This window comes from Nilaparvata lugens, chromosome 2, assembly GCF_014356525.2.
Source record: "Nilaparvata lugens isolate BPH chromosome 2, ASM1435652v1, whole genome shotgun sequence".
Lineage (NCBI taxonomy): Eukaryota > Metazoa > Arthropoda > Insecta > Hemiptera > Delphacidae > Nilaparvata > Nilaparvata lugens.
In genome coordinates, this window is record NC_052505.1 from 28286000 (window position 1) to 28313586 (window position 27587).

General features: G+C 35.3%; 1 protein-coding gene across 2 annotated transcripts; it reads right to left on the minus strand.

Annotated features, from left to right (window-relative positions):
* Positions 1–908: 908 nt before the first annotated feature.
* On the minus strand, positions 909–25645 carry LOC111059462 (putative glucosylceramidase 4). 2 transcript variants are annotated; one of them, XM_039420959.1, is made up of 11 exons: positions 25239–25645; positions 23229–23336; positions 20843–21046; positions 18903–19029; positions 16931–17084; positions 16182–16342; positions 8346–8580; positions 5399–5537; positions 3355–3431; positions 2630–2931; positions 909–1136 (listed from the first exon to the last, which is right to left on the minus strand). In XM_039420959.1, exons 2-11 carry the CDS (start codon positions 23290–23292, stop codon positions 1031–1033), a joined length of 1569 nt encoding a protein of 522 aa, XP_039276893.1. In that variant the 5' UTR covers positions 23293–23336; positions 25239–25645; the 3' UTR covers positions 909–1030. The 2 variants fall into 2 exon arrangements, with proteins under 2 accessions (XP_039276893.1, XP_039276892.1); XM_039420958.1 differs by lacking the exon at positions 25239–25645 and having other exon boundaries at positions 23229–23508.
* Between the last annotated feature and the right edge of the window lie 1942 nt (positions 25646–27587).

The window sequence follows — 27587 nt, forward strand, 5'->3', positions numbered from 1 at the left end:
ATTCTTGAGAGGACGCAGATTTACGCCAAAGATACGCGGTTTTACTGCACTTTCCCAGCGTCCCTAGCATTTTTTCTGCGTTTTCTCACATTTTTCAAGAACCAAATGAGAAAAAATGTTCAAATTTGGTACACAGGCTCAGCTGAGGTATAAAAATGTTGTTTTGGGAGGGTCTTGGAATATAACGTCCAAGTTCCGCGGTTTTCAGCGTTTTCTACTCCTTCACGAAGAATCAATATCGACAGATCATGTTCAGATTTGGTACAGAAGGGTCTAGATTCTTTCTTGAGAAGACTTCAGAATCACGTCAATGATACGCCCAAGATGGGTGATTTTACTACGTTTTCCTTGCGTTCTCCAGCATTTTTTGTGCCCCATGCGGAGCAAGGGTTTACCTGCTAGTATAATATAATCCTTATTGCTCTAATTGCTTTTGACAGATATTTTTATTTTTTTAAAGAACAGCTCCAACAATTATTTAATTTTGGTTAATTGACTATATATGTCTTTCTTGATTTTTGCCAATGTTTGACAGTCATGATTTATCATGATAATTTTTCACCCAGTCCTATACATCTCAAATTGTTTTCCATTAGAAGTAGATTTCATAATTCGTCCTACCTGTTACCAAACTGTATATTTTTGCAGAGCATATGCTAAATTTTCTTCTCCACTGTTTTGGATGCTATCTTTGATCCAATTGGCCTTGTCAGCCACTGATGGACGTTCCAAAACGCCAATACGCCACTAAGAATGCCCCTTCCATTGGCTTATTCTCATCTACAGCTTCTCCACCATTTCAGCTATTATTTGCGTGATGTGTTAGCTAGTCGGAAAAAACGTCAGTGATCAGCTTCAAGAATGCCAAATTGTAAAAAAAACATTTGAAAAAAAAGCACTCTTTGAACTCATATTTTAATTTGTTTATTATTGCAAGAAACTCACATGGACACTGAAATCCAGGCAATGGAAATGCATAAATTTAATATGTTTACAGGAAAATATTTTGGAAAAGTATTTATTAGATAAATCAGTGCCGATACAGAATCGTATGGAAGGAATGGGGCTCCAGGCTCATTTTTGCCTTTTTGCCTTTCATTCGGTCTTCAACAATCACTGTCCTTGAAGAACTCGCTCTGTAAAACACAGAAATAAATTGATGAAAAATCAGCATAACAATAAGAGTTGTTACAAATAATGATAAAACATATTAATATCAGTAACATTGTTTGTAAATGAAAATTAACAGTCAGTTTGACAATAGAAATATATATTATTTGTTTTCAACAATTGACATTGATTACAGAAACAATGTTTCTCAAAACATGAGTCATATAGAGTAAAAATTATTTGGTTGGAAGATTCACTCAAAGCACAAAATAAAAATTATTAATGTAATATTTTCTCTATGGGAAATAAATTATTCTATCATTCTTTTTATGAGCCCTCTACCTACACATCAAGAGTCTTATTTATTGTTTTTTTATAAGTAATAAGAGCATCATGGTTTATTTGAATTTGTCTATACACCTGTTATAAATGATCAATGCCTCACTATATAAGAGTATTATACAAAGTGAAAAGGATAAATTAAATGCAATAATGAGATAAATAGTCAAGAGTTTAAATGAGAGTTGTTCATCTTCTTATCTTTATTAGAGATATGAGTTGAAAGAGATTGATCGGGAGCGCGCCAACCCCTACAGCCAAACTCCCCGTCAGCTGAGCTCCTTTTAAAATAACTTTCGAGGGGTTTGGTTGACGGCGTCAACTGAGCTCTTGAGAGAGGAGCTTGGCTGACGGGGAGCTTGGTTGTTGTGAGCGTGCGAGGAGCTTGGTTGTCGTCTACGGTCCCAACAACCAGCTCCCTCTCAACCAGTAGGGGCCGGCTGTCGAGGAGACTAGCTGAGGCCAGCGTGCAAGGAGCTTGCTGGTTGTCGTCACCGAACCTGACAACCAAGCTCCTCGCACGCTTACTTTTGAGTGATGGAGATTTCGCGAGTAAACTGACATTATATTTCATGCACTTATTCAACGGATTTTCTCAAAACATAGTACACCTTGTTTCCCCAGTCATTCATTGCTTTTTGATGAGTTATATCACATTTTTCAAGACAGTAGTTTCGGAAAGAGAAATAGTTTATTTTATTTAATGTTTGCAGTGATAATGTTTAAGTGACAACATTAACAAGTTTTTCTTCTAATAATCGAATTCATAGAATATGTGAAACAGTGTATGTGAATATACTTCTTGCCCACCCGCTTCAAGCTGGTTTCAATGCCCAATAGGGGATCCGATGTCGGGGACCTTGTTTGTCATTAGCGTGCGAGGAGCTTGGTTGTCGGCTACGATCATGACAACCAGATCCCTCATATCCAGCAGGAGATCAGCTGGCGGGGAGCTTCGTTGTCATGAGCGTGTGCAAGGAAGCTCCTTCGTTCTAGTAGGGGATTAGCTGTCGGGGAGACAGGTTGGCAGCGACCCCATTGATCATAGAACAGTTTATAAAATTAATAAATATTTCTCAATAAGACGTTTGAAATAGGTCTAAATAGAAAATAGGTATATAATTAGATAGGTCTATTATAGGTCTTTTGAATAGGTCTATAATTGAATTTGTTGCTGTACTTGTTATTCAAGACGAGCACCCGTCCACCATGTTGGTTGAGCATGACTAGAGCGGCCACATCTCTGCACTCGAGTTTGTAAAAAGGCTGACTGGTCATTTTCATGCCGATTCTGACCGCGCCCGGCTCATTGAACGCAGAGAGGTGTGCAAGTGCGTAGAACATGGGCTGTTTGTAGAATTCGCCTCGCGTGCAATTCACAATTATTGCTGAGTCAACAAAATTCTTCACCCAGTTGGGTGCGCCATTTTCGTCCAGGGCAAAGTTCCAGTCTATCCAGCAACACATCCAGTGGTTAATATTCTGCAAAACAAAAACTGAAAATAACAAAGGGAATTACAAGTTTACAGAGGAATTTAGCATTTCTGGGATTTTTATTTTCTTCTTCTTCTTCTTCTTCTTCTTCTTCTTCTCCTTCTCCTTCTTCTTTTTCTTCATATATATTTAAATTCAAAGTTTGTTTGTTCTTTTGTTCGAATTATTGCCATAACAATACAACATACAATCTAAATGTTTTAATAAAACCATCAAATTAATATACTTTTAAAACTGGGTATAAGCACGTTAGGCCTACAAAAACATAGTATTAAGATGAATTTCAAATGATGAGGCTTTTCCTGATGTCTTATCATTATAAATAAATCAGAATATCATAAATCAACTTGAACTGTACCGTAATTGTTAATTTTTCCTTTGTAAATGTTTCCATAGAATCTGGATTCTTACCTCAATAATATCTTCCATGTATCTGCTTCCACGCTTCCAAGATCCCAACTTCACCCCAGCATCCCATGGTAGATAACCTTGTGGGCAAATATAATATTATGTGAAAATTTCAGTTATAAATTACATCCAATCAGGCTATCCCAATTATTCTACAGCAATGTTTTATTTTAGAGTCACCGAAATTAAATCGTAAACTGCAGGCAACCTTTTTCTAAATCATAGGATTTAGAAAACTATATTTATCTACTACAAATTATAATAGAGTGAAATTCACTTACTATTTGGTCCTATTTATTGAGAGAGATTCATTTTCACTCATTTTTAGTGAGATAAGTGCCAGGATTCCTTATAAAAATAACATCAATGCCAGTGGCGTAACCAGTCTGACTGCGCCCCAATGCTAGTAGTCCTTTGCGCCCCTATTCGTAGACTCATTCACACACACTCATAAATAAAAATAAAAACCTCTCATACGGAACTAATGTGACTACTGTGAAGAGGGAAAAATTTGAAAGACAATTTTCGACCCCGCAGTTCTGTTTAGGGTAGAAAGGGGGTATCAAAAGTCCCCACCCCTAACACCTGTGCTAAGGTGGTGAGGATGGTTCAAAGGTACCATTTTTTGTTTCTCGCATACAGCTAGAAAACTATACATCTTATGGACATGACTATTGCTTACAAAATCTATATATCTTTTTATTTTCGAGATATCCGCTCTCAAAGGTGTGACTTTTTGAAAAAAACAGTTTCCTCCAATTTTTCGCTATTTTTGCTCTAATAACTTTTTGAATATTGATGGAAAAAATCCATGCTTATTATGTGCTTATTGAGCCTCAAATTCCTTCCAATTTGATGAATAATTTTACAAGTTAACGCATTTCTCCACGATTGTTGCAGCAGCTTTAGTGTTGAGTGTGAAATCTTCAGTTTTGCAACAATAGTCCAATTGAAAAAGGAATTTGGAGGGAATAGTCTGAACACAATTTTGGACTCATTGCAGCTTTGTCGGTACCAGTTGGGGGTAAACATTTTAAAAGTCCCCATCCCTACCCCTTGTGAAGGGATGAGGGTGGTTCAAAAGTTGAATTTTTCAATGCTATGCCTGCACATTCATATCTTGAGAAAAATGCGTTCAACCGACATGACTAACTATTCAAAGAAGAAGCTTGTTAAATTCTTTGAAATTTCTGTTTAGTATAAAGTTTTGTGATTTTTCCAACAATTTTCGAGATACGCTCTTCAAAATGTGACATTGTTGAAATAACGGTTTTTCATCCAATTTTTTGCTCTTTCACTCTCTTTCAGGGCGTAACTGACCAACAATGCATCGTGAAATTAATTCTTATCGTAGATTTGTAGAGCATTGGTTTCTCTTCAATTTAATGTATTATTCCACTAACCCATATTTTCCTTTCATTGTTATAGCAGATTTCTCAAGATATGAACGTGTAAGCAAAACATTGAAAAATACAACTTTTAAACCACCCTCACTTTCTTATCACAGGGAAACTCTTGATATATTTACCTCCTCACTACCTGAAACAGAACTGCAGGGTCGAAAATTGTCTTCCAAATTTTTCCCTCTATACCCTTTTTTGAGCATTCATCGCCTGACTAATTATACTATCTCTATCCAATTGAAGGAAGATTAGTCAAATAAATATAATTAGCTTAATCATAATTATCAAATATAAGAGTTCATGGTATGATATGCTAGTAAAACAAGATATTAACTAAATCTATTCTTTTTCTATGGCATAACGAATACAATTGCGTGGCCAAATTTTCGATAAACTACTAAGAGTTTTGTTACATTTTTTGTGACAATTTTCTAGAATATCAGTTTTTCACGCCCACCTGGCCTGTGCCCCCTGAAGGACTGCGCCCCAATGCACCGCATTGGTTGCATTGGCGTTATTTACGCCACTGATCAATGCCAAAACCCAGAGGTTTAAAGTGGATCTAAATATAGACCATTGAATAAGACCGGTGCAGAATCAAACAAAAAACGAGATATGATTATAGTCAATATTATTTACATTACCTGCACACGCTTCTGTGCCTAAAATGAGAAGATTGGGATGTTTTTCATGAAAAGTGGTGAGGCAAGAAGCTGGAGTCACCTCATCATAGTACCAATGCAAACCGATTCCATCCACGTAATCCTTTGCCTTAGCAAGCATCTATTAAATCACAATGAGAATATTTGAGTCAATATTTTCAATCGAAAATAAATACAAACAAATCTTTAGTCAGAATAGGGTATACATGTGAGACTCTGGTGGTATACCATGACTCCAAAGTCCACAGAGATAAACTGCCATACGTTTTATCAAACTCAATGCTCTACAACATTTTTTTTTGTAGGCCTACAGATTTGTTGAAAAATCATGATGAGAACTACTCGAATTTAGTGATCAGCAGGAAAAATGGTGTTGGTGGTCTATTTATTGTTTTTGAAGGGACGGATTCAAGGATCCAAAGGTTCAAAGAGCCCCACACGTCAACCGAAGCTTATTTTGTGTTCCCGAATAGTATGTTAGTTAGGCGAATCAATACCTGTGTTCTTTACAAGAACCAGGAGTCTTCCCCTATACTAACATCCCATTCATCACCCGGTTGCTTGTTGCAATCCAGTGTGATATGCTTGGCAGTCTCTTCAGGCTGATTAGTCCTCGTGACCTACAAGGAGTTCTACTCCTTGCCTTCTTTTAAGGTCCTACCGCTGAGGAAGGGGTGGCCAAGTTGCCTCTAGGGCACCTGGCCACCCTCGACTTAGCCTCTTGACCTATGTTTTTGCCTAGAGTTTCACCCATCTCTGGTCTCTTGAGTTTTCTTTTTGCCCTCCGAAACTCTGCAGGGTAAAAAGCCTCACCTTTCCCAAGAAGTTTTGCCTGAATGGCCGCCTTTCTCTGAGCAGTGGTGAGTTTTGGTCTCTCCACCCACAAAATCGTGACCTATGTTAGTTCCACTCCAGGCTTCTTTATAGGTCCTTCCGCTGAAGGAGGAGTCACCAAATTTCCTCTAGGGCACCTGGCCACCCTCGACTTAGCCTCTTGACCTACACTTGTGCCTGGAGTTTCACCCATCTCTCGTTTCTTGGGTTTTTCTTTTTGTACGATGATTGACTCAAAGCTCCCCCAACCCACAGGGGGCTGTATAGGTGGTTAGTTTTGACAATAAATGATTGATTTTCAATTTTGGAAATATTGGACGTTCAAAATAATAATGTTTTCAATCAGGAAAACTAGTGATGAGTTCCAAATTTGCATTGCAATAAGATATTGGATTATAAAGTTTGTTTGGAATCTTAATAGCGGTTGTATCACGTAATCGAGCTAGTCAATGGAGAAGCGTGACAGTCAATGGCCAAAATGTCTTTTGTGACTAGTACAGTTTAGAGTACCCAAATCAATTCCGAAAAGTTAAAGTCAAAGAATGCCGCATACTTCTTATAATCTCAGAGCACTCGTTGACAGAACTGCTGAATAATCGATCGATCAGCTGAAGGGAGCTATGATAGAGAGACGATGTGAACTATAAGGGTAGGCACACACCAGTTAGTCAAGACAAGACTAGTCACGATTAGTCACAATACTTCACATAGCTGCTTATGAAGCAACACACATCGATTAGTCATTGCAATTAGACATGTCTTCATAAGCAGCTATGTGAAGTATTGTGACTAAACATGTCTTGTCTTGTCTTGACTAACTGGTGTGTGCCTAGCCTAAATATGCGGTGCTTGTGTGCTTGAGAGAGTGGATGAGCAAACCGATTCTAATCTATTCAAAGAGTCGAAAATTAATACTGAGCTGAATAATCACAGTAGGGTACTTAATCTATTGTGAATGAAAGCATTGTGATTTTGAACTATATGATTGTATAGTATTACTGTAGTGTTTGCAAGGCTAGTAATTAACAGCTGAGTCATTATATTTTTATATATGTACACAATCGAAAAGTTATTGTTATTGTTGTTTCTCCTTTCGAAGAACAGACTAAAAATCAAGTCAAAATTAATCTATTAGAATTGGTGGGATTTATCAACACCTGAATGATAACACTAACTGATAACATTGGTTCGCTATCCTTGTTTGTCTCCAGATAGCTTTGTATCCTTTTCCAACTCCTAATAATCGCCAAATCGGTTTCAATTATTACCAAGAATCAACAATTTTTATTGATATTATTGTAACAGATAGGACCTGGATCACAGCTATCTAAAGGCCGAGGATGTGAACATTCTAATTCCATACCACATGAGACTCAACTCTGAAATGTTTAGCGTAGTGGTAAGAGTTTGATCAGTTACTTCTCGGCAGCCAGTACTCTCATTTCGAACAATTTCTACACTAACCGTATGCATGCAGTTAGAGGGGAAGATGTATGAGAGCAGAGATACTTTCCCTTCCCTACCACGCCAGCCACTCTTTCACCGTTTGAGAAGTTGAGGCTAATGTTATATTTGTAGATAATATTTTATTCTGCAAGTTATTATTTCAATGTGGTTTGAACTTCCACTATAATAAATACCGTAACATACATGATTTTATTAGCATTTGTTTGAAATATGATTCATTGAAATAACAAACTTGACAGAAATTAATAGTTAGTTTCTGGAATGGATAGGTAAGCTGTTTTTTGAAAATGTGTCAGTTGTTAAGAAATAAACAGAAGCTTATTAAAAAGTGTGATGGATAATCTTATTCTAGGATAATAAGATTTCCTATATATCTCTTGGCCTCTACAATAGGCAATTATGTGACAACTATGCCATCAATCATTTTCACTGACTTTATAACGTGAATCTCACTGAATAAGGCTAGCTCACACATAGATTTTTGTCCCTACGATATTCCGCCGTCCTTATAAATTCTACTAGATTAATAAGATGATGTTTGTCAAGCTCCATTCAATCTGCTAGAATCCATATAAGGACGGCAAAATATCTTACGAACAAAATCGATGTCTGTGTTACTGTTCCGCACCTTCTCCCAAAACTTCATCATGAACCGTTGATCATCCAGTGCGATTATGTTGATCGGACCGTAACTCTCCTTCAGCATTGGTCCTAGATACTGGGCTACCCACTCTCCCTGGTCTGAGGGGTGCCAACCCATTGAGTTGAATCTCACAAGGAATGGAAGATACGCGTTCAGTGGCTCGTTACCGCACGTTGTTCCCCAGAACGTGAAGTTGTGCTTTTTGTATTCTTCCAGGAACCTGCAGCACAAGAATAGAATTGAGAATTTTACATGAAATAATAGATGTGCCCCAATTGAATTCACTTGAAGCTGCCCTGTGCAGCAAAATTTTGAGATAACAGGACAAGGCTCAAGCTGGCTTTACACCAAAGTTATTGACAAAATGTTGATAACTTAATCCTCATGGATTCTATTTGATAGAACGGAACTTGACAAACACATATGTTTATCATGTGTATGATAAGTTATGTTCAATCTAATGGAATCTATAAAAATTAGATTATTAACATTTTGTTCATATAACTTTGGTGTAAACGCAGCTTTAGAGTCAAACTTTGGCTTTGTTCGTTCACAAATCAGTAGTTTATATGTTGTCATTTATCAAATCAGCAGTGATCATGCTTTGTTTGCTCCAGTTTTATTAGTACAAATTTTAGTTGATTTGGAATTTGCTGATTGGTATCCATGATGGTCATCCAATTGTAGCCGAGAGATTCTTTAAGGCCCAACTTTCTAACTTATTGTCTAAACGTCTAAAGACAGTCAGGGTTTTTCCAATGATTTTCTCTTCCATGGGATTTTCCAATAGGTAATCAAAGTAGGCCCTCAGCATATTATATATCAAATATATAAATAGTATACAAAGTATTATTTTTAAGCGGCTACCTCCAATAACCAATGAAGTTAATTGTAATCTATTTTAATGATAATATAGAAGCAACATGTATATATGTCTCCTTTGAAAATACACAACTTTAAATAATTGAATTCAGTACAATGTCATATTGTGTTCTAACAAAGTGGAATATTCAAGAATATGTCTGGCACAAACGAAATCCAAATTAGATCGGACCAAAAATGACTGCATTTATTTCATGTAGAGACGAGAGACTGGATAGGCCTGTAATTCACATAGATATAAAAAGACATGTCTGTCCCATTTCCCAAAGAGTACGTCCTGAAGCAGTCTGTATATAATAAATAATTTAGCATGGAATGAAAGAGTATAAAATAAGCTTGATTTTTAATATTAATGATGCATAATAATAATAATAATGTTTATTCCATCATAATCATGTACTACGCCACTACTCGTATCATTGTCTATTTATATTAAATTAGAGCAGAGAACGGTTATGGAATTGGAAGTAATTTTTATCACATTGCTGTCAAGTTATTATAGCATCGCCTTGTCATCAGCCTTGGTACCTTCGAATTTAGAATAGAATAGAATACATTTTATTGATCAACAAATATAATTATAACATTTACATGGATCTCGTCACGTCGGTCAGTTACAAAGGGAAGTAATAGACATTTACATAGATGAAGTAACTCAGATAGGCTATGGTAAAATATAAAACAATGTCAGATAGCATAAAACAACATCATATAACATAAAACAGCATAAGATAACATGAAAGAACTTTGGTAACAAATTCGATGCTGAGGTATTCCTCTAATGTATATATAGAACACCCTAGTTTTTAGTAGCTCCTTCACTTTTTTCTTGAACATATCTTTTGGAAGGTTTCTGATTACTGAGGGCAGTTTATTGAACAGTACGAACTGCTGACATTTATGGCTTTTGTAGGATTTGTGCAGTCTTATGGTGGGCTTTACCAAATCAAACTTTTTCTTGATATCATATCATGTTCATGAGATTCAGATTGTTCAATAAAGTATCTTCAATTTTCTTTTATAAAAACCACATTTTTGAATGTACCTACATGTTAGCCAGGGCCATGATGCCCAAAAGTTTCTCTGCATGATTCGTTGAATTTCAATCCCCCTATGCATCGCAGAGCCTTCTTCTACCATAAAAACACTTTATTTGTAGTGGCGATGCTCCCCCATAATCGAAGGCCATAATTCAAATGTGAATGAAACAAACCATAATATGTCATTAGCAGAATGTCAGTGGTACCGTAACTAAAGGTTTCAGTTTTCTTAAAAGAAATGTGACTCTATTTAGCCACTTTTTTACAAAGAAATTCAACGCGCTCATCCCAACACAGTTTACTGTCCAGCACTATACCAAGTAATTCAACTGGTTGTGTGTAATTTTGAAATTCAGTATTCAGACTGCTCTTTAATGAAAACAATATTTTCTCCGTTTTAGTCTCATAATATTATTGGCCATTATAGGTGTACCATGTTTTCGATGCTTCAGATGATAGCTTAAGGTCACGAGTTAGATTCCCTAGATTGGTTCCAGAGTTCAGGATTGTTGTGTCATCGACGTTGATACCTCCCTCGCGTTCGCTACCTTTCAGCCTGCCGCTCTGCTCTGCTCCCCACGCCACGCATCAACCAAATGAGTGGTTGACCCACCCGCCACCAGGGTGCGCCTCAGTCGCCGCCACCCGTTCCTGCGTTTCTATTGGCCGAGCAACCGCCAGCCAATAGCAGCGCAGGTGAACTCGGGGACTGTGAATAAAAGGGGGATACTCAGCTACCCTCGATAGGGTACCCTCGATAGGGTAACTACCCCGGTCAACTGAGACCACTCAGTCGCCGACAGCAGCCACTCAGGTGGCATCCAAGCGTCCGCAAATCGCGGGGCAGTCGCTGAGAGAGGAGAGTGTGGCTATAACTACACCTCCTTCTTCTGTGGCTGCTCTCGCGGACGCGGGGAAAAGCTCTGCCCCCTCACCACCTAAACAACATCACAAGGTCACTAAAATCGTGACAAAGACCTACAAACCAGTGGAGAAGAATATATTCCCTTCTCTCCCCATGGAATGGGTTCCTCCTCCGCCCCCTGTCATCTCTCAATCGAACTTCCCCTCTCTCCCTTCCCAAACAAAGACACCACCTTCAGTGGAGTCAAACTTGGGAAGTTCACAACCTCCCTCCACACAATCTCAACAGGGACTGGGAGGTCTACTGAGCTTTCTGAGCTCAGAAAAATTCGTTCAATGGGTGGTAAGTACCCTACCACGTCTCATCAATGCCTTGAACATTGGTGAAGCCATTGCCATTCTTATTAGTGCACTCCCCTCCCTGTTGAACTAAAATGAATAATTTCAAAATTATTTCATTCAATGCAGATGGACTAAGACACAAAATAGACGAACTTCGTCACTTTCTTAGTGACCTGAATATTGATGTGGCTCTAATTCAGGAAACACAAATGCCAACTACTATGCCAATTAAATTCCCCTCATATCACTGCCTACGCTATGACCGCCCCCCCACTGAGCAAAATCGAACCCATGGTGGTGTAGCAATTCTAGTACACAGAAGACACTCCTTCTGTGTACACCCACTTCCATCCATACCAGACATGGATGTAATAGCGGCTACAATCTCTGTACAGAATACACCAGTTACTTTTGTCTCTCTATACAACCCACCCAGAAATAGACCAGTTAACACAAACACCCTATCTCAAATTTTCACCTCCAAGCACATGCCAAGCACATGGCTTTTGGTTGCCGAACTACAAATATAACGGGGGCATCACTCCTCAAATTCACTGAGGAATTTGACACAGAAATATGTTTTCACATACCATCATCCCCTACACATATAAGTATGTTTAACCAAGCTGCTCAACCTGACATTTTGGACTATGCACTGTCTGTTGGACTTACAAAGACCACACTGGTTGACGTGATAGAAGACCTCTCTTCAGATCACTTACCAGTGTTGTTCACTCTTGTGAATCCTGATAGCATTGCAAGGCCATCTCCACATCGCCTTACTGTGAATTGGAAAAATTACTTTGATAGTGTGTCAAATTCCATTCCTCCCTTACCAAGCACACATTCAAACTCTGTCGACTTAGAAGCCCACACTGATACTATCACGGAAGTTATTAAAACAGCTCTAGCTGACAACACTTCCATAGCCCAACCCCAACGACGTTCACTACTCCCAACTGAAATCCAATTAGCTATCAGTGAGCGTCGTAGCACTCGTAAACGTTGGCAGATCACACGAGCTCCTGCTGACAAATACGCATTCAATAGAGCATCTCACAAATGCTCTCAACTTCTTAAACTCCATCGCTTGCAATCCTGGGAAGAATATCTAACATCTTTGCCATCCCACTCAGCCTGGCAAGCTACCCGAAAACTTCTCAGGAAACAACCCCCAACCTCACCACTTGAGAGCCCAAATGGGCTTATCTTCTCAGAACAAGAGAAAGTGGATGAGTTTGCCTCCCACCTCCAAATTCACTTTTCAAACCCACCCATTCCCCATAGTCAAGAGCTCAACTCCCACTTTGATAGAATAGTCGACAGTGTATCAGAAACAGTTCAAGACCAAACCCCAAATAACCTCCCATTCTTTACAATGGGGGATATAACAACCGCACTTCAAAATACCAATCCAAAAAAGGCCCCAGGCCTTGATGGTATTTCAGGGAAGGCCATCTTCAATGCGCCACCAGAACTAGCCCAACACCTGCTTGTAATTTTCAATTCCATTCTGAACACCCAACACTTCCCCTCAGAATGGAAAAAGAGCAAATTATTCCTGCTCCTAAAGCCAGGAAAACGCTCCACCCTACCATCCAGCTACAGGCCCATCTCCATCCCCTGCTTTTTCTCAAAGCTTTTTGAGAAAATGTTTCTGGAGAAACATATCAGAGATACGCTAGATAGTGTGATTAGGCCAGAGCAGTTTGGATTTCGTGCAAGTTGTTCAACAACTCTGCAACTAATGAAATTCTGCTCTCAATTATCAGACTCTTTCAACAAGAAAGAGCACGTGGCTGCAGTCTTTATAGACTTCAAAGCAGCCTTCGACACTGTGTGGCTGGATGGACTCCTCTATAAACTTTCATCTGTCTTTCCACCCCCAACAGTCAGACTCTTCAAGTCATACCTTACTAATAGGTATTTTGAAGTCCAAATCCGTACCCCCTCTTCAATAGCTTCTTCAGCTCTCACCCCATCAACAGCAGGTGTCCCCCAAGGATCTGTGCTTGGTCCTATTCTCTACTCCCTTTTCATCAACGACATGCCAGCTCTACCTTCAGTTCAAACCAGTCTCTTTGCAGACGATACCACTTTCCACTCCAGCAGCATGAGTCTCGAGAGGGCGGCCAGGAATGTTCAAGAGCAGTTGAACCTGCTCACATCCTGGTGTTCATCCTGGAAGGTAGAGATAAATGCAAATAAATGCGTGGCTGTCGCCTTTTCCAGAAAATGTAAACTTCCTCCCACTCTCACAATCCATGGCCACGCCCTGCCATGGTCCCCCACCGTCAAGTATCTAGGTGTTACTCTAGACAGAAACCTTACCTTCAAACAACACATTGACATGAAAATACAACACAGTCGTGTGCTGTTTGGACAATTATACCCCCTTTTTATCACCCCCTCTTTCCCCCTGAAGTTTCGGCTGCTCATATTCACAGCTATCATCAGGGCATACATGACCTATGCCGCCCCTGTCTGGTTCCCATACCTATCGAAGACCAATAGAAAACGACTATTTGGCCTTCAAAACAAACTCATAAGAACCATCTGCAACTTTCACTACACAGTGAACAATAGGCTACTCTATGAATATGTCTCCACTCCCCAACTGATTGACTTCATTCAGCTCACATCAAGAAAACTTCATGACACAGCTTCAACGTCGTGGCGTACATCAGTAAGGCAGATGTACGAGATACCACGACCAGTTCAAACCAAAAAGCCACTCCCTTTTCAACAATGGTGGCCAGACTGATGGTCAGCAACTTGACGTTAAGGTCACCATTGTAAACAGCTCGTATTCCCCTGAGGTGAACCCATCTCCATCACACTTCTCCCAAAAAAGTGAATTTGGCAAAAAAAAAAAAAAATCAAATGTATAAATTTATAAATAAATGTCAAATGAACAAATATATACATAAATGAAAAATAGATAAATATTCGAAGATACAAATATATTACAAATATTCAATATTATATTATCCATATTACAAAACTTAATATTACAAAACATATTATATTATATCTTAATAAAAAAAAAAAAAAAAAAAAAAAAAAAAAAAAAAAAAAAAAAAAAAAAAAAAAAAAAAAAAAAAAAAAAAAAAAAAAAAAAAAAAAAAAAAAAAAAAAAAAAAAAAAAAAAAAAAAAAAAAAAAAAAAAAAAAAAAAAAAAAAAAAAAAAAAAAAAAAAAAAAAAAAAAAAAAAAAAAAAAAAAAAAAAAAAAAAAAAAAAAAAAAAAAAAAAAAAAAAAAAAAAAAAAAAAAAAAAAAAAAAAAAAAAAAAAAAAAAAAAAAAAAAAAAAAAAAAAAAAAAAAAAAAAAAAAAAAAAAAAAAAAAAAAAAAAAAAAAAAAAAAAAAAAAAAAAAAAAAAAAAAAAAAAAAAAAAAAAAAAAAAAAAAAATCAAATGTATAAATTTATAAATAAATGTCAAATGAACAAATATATACATAAATGAAAAATAGATAAATATTCGAAGATACAAATATATTACAAATATTCAATATTATATTATCCATATTACAAAACTTAATATTACAAAACATATTATATTATATCTTAATAAAAAAAAAAAAAAAAAAAAAAAAAAAAAAAAAAAAAAAAAAAAAAAAAAAAAAAAAAAAAAAAAAAAAAAAAAAAAAAAAAAAAAAAAAAAAAATCAGAGTGGAGACTGCGAACCATTGACTTGAGCCCCTGCCGGCCTGCTCTCGCACCAGACGGACCTGCCCGGGACCCTCGCGCGGCGTGGTATCGCGCCAGTCAATGACTACTAAACATCTAGCCTGCCTTGGTCCCTTTTAGGGCCACCAGCAACAATCTTGGTCCCTTTTCAGGGCCACCAGCAACAAACTTGGCCCTTTTCAGGGCCACCAAAAGCCATTTTTCCAGACAGTGGTAACAAACCCCTCGCTCGACCCAACTGACTAGCCCAATTGATGAACGAGCCACACCTTCCGCCATATCAACGTAAAGTACTGAATGACATGGGATGTTACAACTATAATCATTCACAAATACAACAAATAGAAATGGCCCCAAAACTGAGCCTTGGGGTACTCCAGTCTTCACCGGTCTTGAGGAAGATAGTTTATTATATACTTGCACAACCTGTGCCCGATTGCTCAGAAAGCTTTCAATCAAATTCAACTCTTTGTCCTCTATGCCATAGTACCTTAACTTTTGACAGAGCAGTGAGTGTGACATGGAGTCTAATGCTCGGCTCAGGTCCAAGAAACTGCCAGCAACCATACATTGTTTTTCAAAGCTTTCCAGTATGAAGTCAACAACCTTTTCCACCATCAATGCAGAATGCTTGGATCTAAATCCAAGCTGAGTTGTGTTCAAGAAATTATTTTCCACAAAGTAAGCATACAGTTGTTTCAGGAGACAAGCCTCAATAACTTTACCTTTGATTGCAACTATTGCAACTATTTAGGTATGCATGTCTAGTAGAGCGAGTTTATGTATGAAATTATTTTAATAAAAATAAAATATTTATAATTGAAAAGAGTTTCAAAAAATCTCATAAGTTCAAAATAAAAAAATATATTCATATATAAAAACGTACATTTATTGAATTTTCTCTATTCAAATCTATGTATTACAATATGATACAGAGATTCATGTATCACATATTAATAATAATAAAAAGTAGTTGTGAACAAACCAGCTGAAGCAAAACTTACCTGATATGATACTGAGCCCACAGACGATAGAATTCTTTTTTGAGGAAGCCAAATCCGGTGATTTTGTTGTTGGTCTTCGTCCACGGGGGAGCAGACCACGCTGAGCAAAGCCACTTTATCTCTTTCGGGCTGATCTCCATTGCCTTTTTCATGTAAGGCATCTGAAAACAGTGAATCTTGATTAGAATATAGGCTTATTACTCAGAATTATTGAATATAAGGCATCAAAGAAGAATGACGGCATGAATATGAAGGGGATGATGGAGAACAAGTGTGAGCAGGAGGTGAAAGAGAAAGAGAAATAGACAAAAAAAGAAGAATTAGGTAAAGAGAAGTGAGGCCAAGGAGAGAGAGAGAGAGAGAGAGAGAGAAAGTGAGAGAGAGTGTCAGAGAGAGAGAGAGAGAGATGTTGAAGGAGGAGAAGAAAGAAGAAAAAAACAGAAGAACAAGAAGGGAAAAGGGAGAAAAAAGAAGATTTTTCTCTAGAACTAATCAAAAGAGCATTGTCTGAATAGTCATCAAACGAGCCTTGGGCCATCTAGTAGAATCTCAATAACTCATGTCCATACCATCTGGGATCATCTTGTGGATTTTCAAGTAGGCCTAGGCCTACTCATCAAACGAAGACGAACCATGAACCTTGTACCATCAGCTATATATGTATCTACATTCTCATGTATTTGAAAAAACTGTCGAATGTGCACTACTTTTCATAAAGTATCAAACTATTTATTGGACGAGCTTTGTACCTTGTAATCGTAATCCTCAGGCGCTAGGCTGAAGTGGCTCAGTTCGAAGTCGTCCTTTATATCGTCCAGAGTGTAAGCACGAGTCGAGAAATCTGTTCCACCAATAGGAACACGGCCCATTACAAAGCCAATTCCTTCTGGACCATAATAAGCACTGAAAGAATTGATAATTGTAAACAACATTAAAATGTACCAGAGGTAGATGAATAGTTTATTAATGAGTGTTGTGAGATTCACTCCGAACTGTTTTCGTTCACTCAAACTGGGCGTTTTTTCAGTCAGCACGAAGCTCTCCGATTGACTGATTGGCGCATTGAGTGAGCTTGCTGTCCAACCAATCGGAGAGCTCCCTGTCCTGTCGTGCCGACTGAAAAACGGCTTGTGTGGATTTTGGCCCTAAATTATCTCTGCTAGACCCCATCCATATGCTCTAGGTGGCTTTTACCACGCGTCTCGAGTCGTCGCTAGAAAATTGCACCTTCAGACACGAATGAATTTATCTGGTGCGTCTTCAGAATGCATGCCCTCATATGGGGTGCATCTATTTCGCTTGTTTATCCCATAAGATACAATCCATACGAGCGAAAAAAATCATCAGCGTGACCAAGATGCCCATACGGCTTTTTAATGGGAGATGGAATGGCTTAATTTCAGCTACCAAAAGTGATATTTGAATATTTACAGTTTTTTCAGCACTATAGTGAGAGTAAGACTGACTTCAAACCGTCACCATTCCTTATAAATGTATTTACATCATCAATCCTTCCCATTCAATCAATTATAAAAGTTGAAAGTTAAGCATCCTTTATTGAACTATAATATCAATTCTTTTCATCCAACCAATGCTGACAGTTCAAAATTAATCTTACTGAAGGAAGTATATGCATTTATATATCAAAGCTAGAATGAAATTTTTATCAAAGTTGTCAGCTTTCCTTTTGAGTAACTTATAAAGAAAATATGTTTGTTACTCTATGTTACTATTTGACTATAAATAGTATATTGATACAACAAAAAATAATATATAATTTAATAAAAATGTTGATGTGGTTTAATAACATCAAACAATAAATGAAATTAAATTAAAAAGATTTTATTCATCCAAAAAACAGTACAATAACAGGAAAATCTGTCTCTTATCATCAAAACGTAGAAATGTACAGTAATATAATGATTTAACATAATGATAAGGTTCTTTTATAAGAATGAATAAAACAAAAAACGCCCCGAGGCCTATATAGCCTGTGTGGGGTGAAGACTTATTAGACTTAGGCCCGGTTGCACAAAAGCCGGTTAAATTTTAACCGTGATTATAATTTCACGAGAACCAATCAGTGATGGCCTTTTTGATAAGACGGCTTCTCTGATTGGTTTTTGTGGAATTAATCACGATTAAAATTTAACTGTCTTTTGTGCAACCGACACTAGATTTATAATGTGATTCTGTAGGTAGTGAGGTTCACTTCAAATTGTCAGTATCGGTTGGATGGGAAGCATTTAAGTTATCTATAAGGTATGATGACAGTTCTAAGTGTATCTCACTATACAAAAATGTTTTATATCGCCTATAGGCTACTATTTATAAAGAAAGGAAAGGTAATTAAAATGTAGGCTATGCGATATGATATACGCATATTTGGCGAATTATCAATCTTCAACTAGGTACCGAACTGATTAACTTGAAATTTTGTATAATGATTATATAGTAATGATAATATTATATAGTAATTATTATAATTACTATTAATATTATAATTTATAGCAATTATTTATAATTACTAGAGAATGTGAGAAAGACTAATGGTAGTCTCACTCTTTGATAAAGTAGCAGAAAAACTAAAATTGGAAGGTGAGAACGATAAGATATGGAAAGAGAAAGAGGAGAGTTCTTTGTAATAAAATGTGTGGAAGGAGAATTTTAGATCATTGATGGAAATTTGATTGTGGAGAATAGAATAAAATGAGTTCACACCTTATAAGATGATGCTGAGCCGATTCACTAAGACATGCAGCATTGATACCTGCTGCATCTGTGAATGCTGTTCCAAATCCAATAATTTCTTGATACTTTTTTTGGGCATCAATGATTATGTGACAACCTGAAAATCACTGTAATAATATCATATCTTTTCATCATCTTCACCTATTAGGGTGTAATGAATAGCCTTCGGTAGATGATACCAGGAGCATATACCGGGTGTCCCACGAAGAGGTTCACACGTTTAATTTCATATTACGTGCCCATTCTTGCACCGAATTTTTTGAAATTTCACACAGTTTACAAAGTAGGTTCTGAAAAAATCCTGGGAAATTTCAGCTCCCTAACCTTCGTAGAAACAAAATGGCAGCATAATGAAAATTTTACCAATTCGCTTACTACTTTCATGAGTTATTATCTTATTTGTTTACTACGTTGCAGTAGTATTGCCTCATTTGATGGTACCAGAAATTGATCAAGCAATCTTCCAACAAGATGGTGCTCCGCCTCATTTCGCAAATCATGTCAAGCAATTACGGTACTAAAAATGAAAAACTTCATGGCCGTTGGATTGGTCGTGGAAGTTATTTTTTAGATTGGCCACCCCGATCACCAGATTTAACTGTTTGTGACTTCTTTTTATGGGATTACTTGAAGGAGAAAGTTTATACCCATAAATTCAATAATGATGTGGAAATAAAACGATCAATAGAAGAGGAACTTCTCCGCATACCGCGGAGTTTCTTTGTAAGAGCTTACGAATCATCTCTTAAGCGCTGTTATCAGTGTGCTGCTGTGAATGGATTTCAATTTCAAAAATTTTGGACTTTTAAGGTTTTTTATTAGGCCTTGTTTTAGTTGTTTTATTCAAAAGTTATATTGCCCTAAACTAAAGTGCAACAGTGAAAATATATTATAAAACCAAAAACTCCTTTTTAGTGTTTTTAAAGTATAGTTTTTCAATATGCTGCCATTTTGTTTCTACAGAGGTTAGTGAGTTGAAATTTTCCCAGAATATTTTTAGAACCTACTTTGTAAACTGTGTAAAAGAAGTTCGGTGCATGAATGGGCACGTAATATAAAATCAAACGTGTAAACCTCTTCCTGGCACACCCGGTACTTTAACGCTCAATGAAAGACCGCTTTGTTTACGGTATTCATATAGTACAAAAATAACACAATGAAATAATTCCTCTTGAGACAGATTTTATATATTGGGCGATTAGATAGGAAAAAATTGTCACAATACTTATAATAATAATATTACTACAGTATAACTACTATACTTTGTTCAAATTAACATCCAACTTGGGATGGACATGCGCAGCAGAGAAGGCATACAGCGGCAGGGATACAACGGCGGCCTTGTTGCCATGTTAAACTTAGGAAGTTTCCTCTCTGCAAACACAGACTCGACTGACTCTATTCGACAAATTGACAACTACGCTTCCACCTATGACTCAATCCATCACTGCAATTGGCTGATCTCCCTCCATTTCTCTGCGCCGCAAATTCCTCCAAGTCTGAAGAGGTTGCACGAAGTATAATTACTACAGTGATATAATAACTGTGCACATGGTATCATCTATAATAATATAATACATACAGGGAACACGACACAGATATATGGATTTTAAAACACTTGAAAAAAGTATAAATAGGGTTTTTTCAGTCGGCAGAACAGGAAGCTCTCCGATTGACTGATCAATCAGGTTGCGATGGCGTCTCGAGATAGCTGACTGAAAAACGCCCAATGTGGTCTTGCCCTAAGACTATCAATCCCTGATTAGACAGTCTGTATAAGACTGCCTATGTACTTATTTATTATCAAAAGCTAATAATTCCATTGATGGAACATGTTTATCGGTACAGTGTGAGAAATTCCAGTAAAAATGTCACACCTAGTTCTAGAATAGCTGGGAAACTTTTCTTACCTTCGTCATCAGAAATTGGCTCATTGAACGAGCCATGTGATAATTCAAGCACCTTTCCATCTTTCGATGTAGTATAGTGTAATATTGCATCAACATCTTCAGGATTTCGATCAGGACGTCTTATAGTGTCACAGTAGGTGGAATTACACACACAAACAAAGCCATACTTCGTGAACCTCTGTTCACATGGAGTGCCACAGTAGGCTAAAAACCAGCAATTAACAAAAATAAAATATGATGAAACGAAAAATATTCTTAGAAATTGTACTCCTAACATAAATAAGATGAAAACTACTTTTAAATCGGTCATTTGTGAAACAGCATTAGGTAAATACAGATAGCCAGAATGCTAAAATAATAAGGTAATAACGTTTGAAGACTTGTGTTGTTTCAATAGGGAATACGCTATCAAAGAGTTTTATAAACCTGCAAAGGAAACTGACTTATAATGAGACTGGTTATACAGTCTCTATATACCGTACTCTAACTTATGATAGTTATTTCTGATAGGAATCGTTGTAATAATTCATATAGGCTCGATTGCACAAAAGCCGGTTAAATTTTAACCGTGACAGGAAAAATACTTTTGTTTTTACTCAAATGACATATAAACTGTTTCATAAAAAATATGTTGATTGGTATACATTTGCCGGAGTATTGTACATTTATCCAGCGGCGGTTCCAAGAGGGGAGCCTGGGAGCTCCCGGGAAAATATTTAAATTTTATACATGATTCATATAATAATAAATTTTATCATAATAGTTTTTTATTATTCTTTATAGAATATCAGATATAATCCAATAAAATATTTGAAGAACTAGAACCTATATCTTTTTTGAATCAGTCAAATACATACGTATTTTACTAAGTTGATTGACTCTTCTCAGGAAAAATATCTGATTTAACCTGGTTAGAGTAAAAATAACTTTTATTTTAGAGAACAGGTGGGCATTCAGAGTAGGCCTACCCCAGTCGTGCTCTCGTGTTTGTGCTTCATACAGAGTATACAAGAAAACTCGAAATTCTGGTAACTATCCAAGTTGACTGAAATTTCAGTCAAATAAAAAATATAATATGTTCTATATATGTTCTACTCTTGTCATTTGCAAAGATGAGATGATCCAATTAAACCATTCATCTGGTGAGTGTTCTACTCTTGTCAATAAGTTTACTTTCTAGAGTCAAATAAAAATAAATAATCATTGGACAGCGAAAATGATTTCTATTTTTCCCAGTTAACTTATTCAAATCTTTGATCATGTTCAAGAATACAAGATTATAATTTTTCAAGAATATGAGGGCCATATAGCATTTTCCTCCCCTTTACCTCATATTTTTTTTGTATTTCAAAAGAGGATTTAATCTCAAACATAGCCAACTCATGTGTTCAAAAATTCTAATTCATGATCAAATAACAGAGACTCCATAGAACATTTGCAAAGATGAGATGATCCAATTAAACTAATTAAATTCTCTATATAATCCAGCTGTTCTGAATAGTGAGTTGTGTTTTTCTGGCTCTAAATTTTGTTAAATTACGCAAAAATGTTACAATTAATGGTGATTTGAGTGTGATATTTGTTTTTTATTATGTTTTTAACCTTCAAAATTCTTACTTTGTCGTTGTTTTTTAGTGAAAATGGACTAAATTTTAGAAAAGTGAAACCATGAACCTATTTCGGACTTTTAAAATGTTATCTAAATTTGGAAAAGAAATAGTACAAGGAGTATCCTTAGTTTTTCCCTCCCAATCAGTGCTACTTTGTAAAAATTATAAATAAATAAATAAAATAAACCATTCATCTGGTGAGTGTTCTACTCTTGTCAATCAAGTGACTTTCTCAACCTTGTAAGAGTTCCTAAAAATTGTTAAGTGAAGATTAGTGTTAAATTTTATGTTACTGTATTTATTCCGAAAAATAAAACGTCTAAAATCTTGATACGATATTCACCAAAATATTACAATAAGATTGGTTGGATCTGAAAATATTTAATAGAATTATCCAACTTTGTTGTAGTTTAGACACTGGTGTGTCTGAGTGAAGATCGGTATTTAAAAACACTGACTTTTTGTGATGAGATGAGCTATGCATTTCACTCCTGAGGAGGAGCTTCATAAGCTCCATTATTATTTAAATTATTATTTTATATTGAAATTATATAAAATTAAAATTACATTTAATATTAATATTGTGATATAATTAATTTAATTTGATTTAATTATTTTATTGTTATAACATTGTCACTTTGATGACAATGTTTTCCAAATACCGTACATGAAGTCTGTGCTAAATTGACAAAATAGGTGTTAGGTTTAAAATAGGTTTCCAATACATTGGAAATAATATTATTGATATAATTTAAAGTCTACCTACTAGAACGTACCTATTTCAAATATCAATATCATCATCAAGAGCAGCATAGGCACATTAATTTGTATCACATACATTTTTAAACCCGATTAATGCTTCAATGTTCAATCCTTTTCAAATTCTGAAAAATAAAAACCCACGATCATGTACACTATTATATATAGGAGACTATTTTATACTGTAGGAATTGTAAAGTTGTTACTCTCTTTGTACATTCTTCATACTCGGGTATTAATTATAGATACTGATCATGTTATCATTCTTATGCTGTCTTGTGCTGAGTTACGTTTGAGTGACGTCTTCCTTATCAAAGTTACAAGGAAAATTGAGTTCATTCAACAATAATTACTCTCAATTTAAAAAAAGGAATAAAAATCAGTATTAATAAAGCATGATAGCATCTGAGCATTTGCAGCATGACAAAAGATTATGTTTCAATCTTTTACAATTCGTCATGTGCAAAACTTGTTTAGTTATTTTTCTGAAATAGCTTATCAGCAATAATTAATTATGAGATTGTGAGCTCTTTCATGGAATAAATCCCCACCAGTGAAACCTAAAATAGCTCCTTGAAATAAGATTAATTTGAAAACTTCTGTTAAAATTTTGTTGAAAATTGATTAATAATAATAATATTTTATTTTCAACAAAAGTATAACAAAAACAATTTAATACAGTTGAAAAACGTCACAGATAAATAACATAATTACATAAAATATCAATCTTAAAATAAAACTCTAATAACATTTAACAATTCATTGAATTTGCAAAATTTAGATAATAATTTTTTTCACTCTAACAAGAATTCGTCAACCTCATAGAAAGCCTTCTCACTGAGAAAAGAATATAATTTTGTTTTGAATTGTTTTTCTTCAACAATACTTCTCAAATCAGCCGGAAGTTTCGCAAAAAACGTTTGTCCCCTATAAGTAGGTGTTTCCTCAAATACACTCAGCCTATGTCTCTCAACTGAAATGTTATTCCTTCCTCTAGTGTTATAGCTATGTATATCTGAGTTAACTTGGAATGAATTCAGCCTATCCTTCACATGTAATATTGATTTGAAAATTGGGAATGTACAATGATGGAACAGTTAAAATACTTAGGCTACTGATTCATCTGATGCAGCTTTTCAATCAACTTGGTTTTGTTTTTATGTTATCATGATATCATGAACAATTTCATAAACATCACCTTATAAACTAGGTTTAACAACTTGGTTTTATTCTTATGTTATCATGATATCATGAACAATAGCATAAACATCACCTCTTATAAAAAATATTTGGTGAAAGATGGTGTCATTTTTATCAGATATCAGTTGAAAGAATGTTATGATGACAATAACTCTCCAGCTTGAATAAAAATGTCATTGTAAACGCTTTGTTCACATTGTTCACTCTGTAAACGCTTGATCGTTATGAAATAGGTAGGCTACCTTAGTACCGGTCTTCTTCAATGTACGTATAAATGCCATATTAATTTATCTGTATATGTTTCTAGTACCTATCTATCTCTTTAATTTAAGCAAGAAAATCCACTTATACACATTAGTATATTGTAAAAGAAAAGATTGTGGTCGATCCAAGGTTCGATTTCTTCAAAAAAGTTGGACTAAAATTCTAGTTTAAACCATTACAGTAGCTGACTCAATCAAAACACATTGTAATAAATGCGACCATACAATCACAATGATTAAACGTGTTTTATAGTTAAGCCAACTTTGGAGAAAGCGACCCTTAGAGCAGAAAATAATTATTTAATTACTTGGATAAATCCAAAACACAAAATTCCAAATACCTAAAACGAATAGAATTTATTTTAAAGAAAATAATGATCATTCACACTTACACACATAAATCCAATGTCAGAATCAGAAGTACCGGTGAGTGTTTTAGTGGAATCGAATCATTAATAATAAGAACAATATTAGTAATTGAAAATTACAAATACAATTTTACTATAAAGTTATTAATGAATTGGAAAAATCTTAATCTTAACAATCTTGAGATAAAATACTTACAGTGTTTTCATAGTCAGCGATGTTGTTGAGAATCTTCAGGACTGCTGCACTCCATAAACGCTCAATAATGACTGTTTGATTACGGTATAATACTTTCAAATTCAATTGAAATTGCCTTCATATTAGCTGAAATTTTACTAGGCCTACACTTAACTAGAACTTACTCCATTCTATCTGAAATAACTGTGTATATACTTCATTTATCTGAATAAAAATTAGGAGCGCTGTTCAAAAGCTATTTATTTATTGAAAATGAATAAATTAAAAAGATATAATTATTTTCAAGATTGAAATAACTTTCAACTAAACCGAATATATTCACGAAGCCGAATGTTTTATTACAGATAATGTTTTATTGAAGAAGTTTGGAACAGAATAAGTTTTTCACTTCCTTTTGAAGTTATCTCACCAGAAAGAGAAAGTAGCGTTGGACCAGAGAAGATGACAGAAACAGTTGAACAGAGAACGTGACAGAGATAGAGTCAGCCTATTTGCCCAGTCAGTGTTGAGAAGTTAAAAAGGATATACCTGTTATAGTGGCATTGAACATTTTTGAATATATCAATGATTAGATATAGGTAGTATGAATGATAAAGAGAAACTTATATATATAGCACCTAACCGAAGACACTTTAAAGTTTGTAATATAAATTAAAACAGGAGACACAATATAAATAGATTGAAATATATATATATATATATATATATTATATATATATATATATATATATATATATATATATATATATATTCTTGTTCATTATTGTACAGACTACAATAATTTACTGAGATGATATTCCTTTAAATTCTCTAATAATATACTTTCTTGCTTATTCCAGGAGGTACCAATCCAAGTATAGAGTTCATACTTTTTATCTACTCTCCATTTTAGGTATAACCAAAAACAATATTGTGCGAAAAGAAAAAACAGGCAACAGATTTGGGTGTAGATATAAAAATTATCATTTTTCTCTCTATATAACAAACAATATTTTGACTAAGCTACTGTTATGCATTGAAAGTACTTATCTGATAGGACAGTTTTAATAATATAGTTATTCAGATAAAATCTGAAGTTCTAAAAGTTTGAATGTTGAGAACAGAGAAAATATAACTTGAAAAAATCTATAACCACTACCATACTTCACTAAAAACCCAACTATTATTATTATTATTTTCATTTCATTCATCACATGACAAGTGAGTGTTTATTGCAGTCAAAGTCGGCCTTTGGAAAGACTTTGGTGCATTACTAAACAGAAATGTTCAAAAATGATCTCACAATGGATGCTGTGCTGAGAACAACTGCTTTTTCCATGGCATATTTTGCACTTTTCGATATTCCCATCTGACAAAGATTTGCTGACACTTTTATAATTACAACTCCAACCGTGGAGATAATGACAGGAACAATTAATTGTGACCTTTTCCTGCATCCAGACTTCCTTGATCTCAGCAACCAAGGAAAGGTACTTGGAGACCTTTTCATTATAATACTGGTCCAAGTTGTGGCAGCATGGTATGCCAACATCTATTAGTGTTGTTTTCTTGGCTACCTTATCCATGAGGATGATATCTGGCCTATTATGAGCAACTGTTATGTCTGTCAGCACCGACCGATCCCAATATAACTTATGTGTATCATTTTCCAAGACTGGGGATGGCTTGTACAAGTAGTAGGGCAGCTTCTGATTGATGATTTGGTACTTCATAGCAAGGTCCTGATGCAAGATCCCAGCTACTGCATTGTGGCGCTTTAAATAGTCAGTAGCTGCCAGTGATTGACATGCAGACATGATGTGCTGAATAGTCTCAGGTGCCAAGCCACAACTTCTGCATGAATCATTATTTATAGGCAGCTTCATTATATGCCTTTGATAATTTTATTATTATTATTATTATTATTATTATATTAAGTTCATTCAAAACAAGAGAGTAACCCTAAGCCAAATTTGTTTAAAAAATATAGCATTCTTCCTGTAAACGATCTTTTCAGATATGATATTTTATAAAATAATTATTTTTCTAATAACTATAGAACGTCAAGTAGAATTTTGCATGAGCGAAGACAAAGTGCTGCATATAAGAGGTTTATTGTGCCCGAATACAATAATTATCATGGTAAATGTGAACTTAGTTATCTTGTACGGTACCAACTATTTTCAATGAGTTGCCAGATGATTTAATTGGTCTGGATAGAATTTCAATTGTTAAAAATAAGATGAAACACTTTCTGTTAAATAATTTCAGTGAATTTGAAATATCTTCATGAATTCTTCCTTTTTTTAAATATTTTTTCTTCTTGTGTATTATTATTTGTGATGAGCAACAACTGAAATCCCATTTATT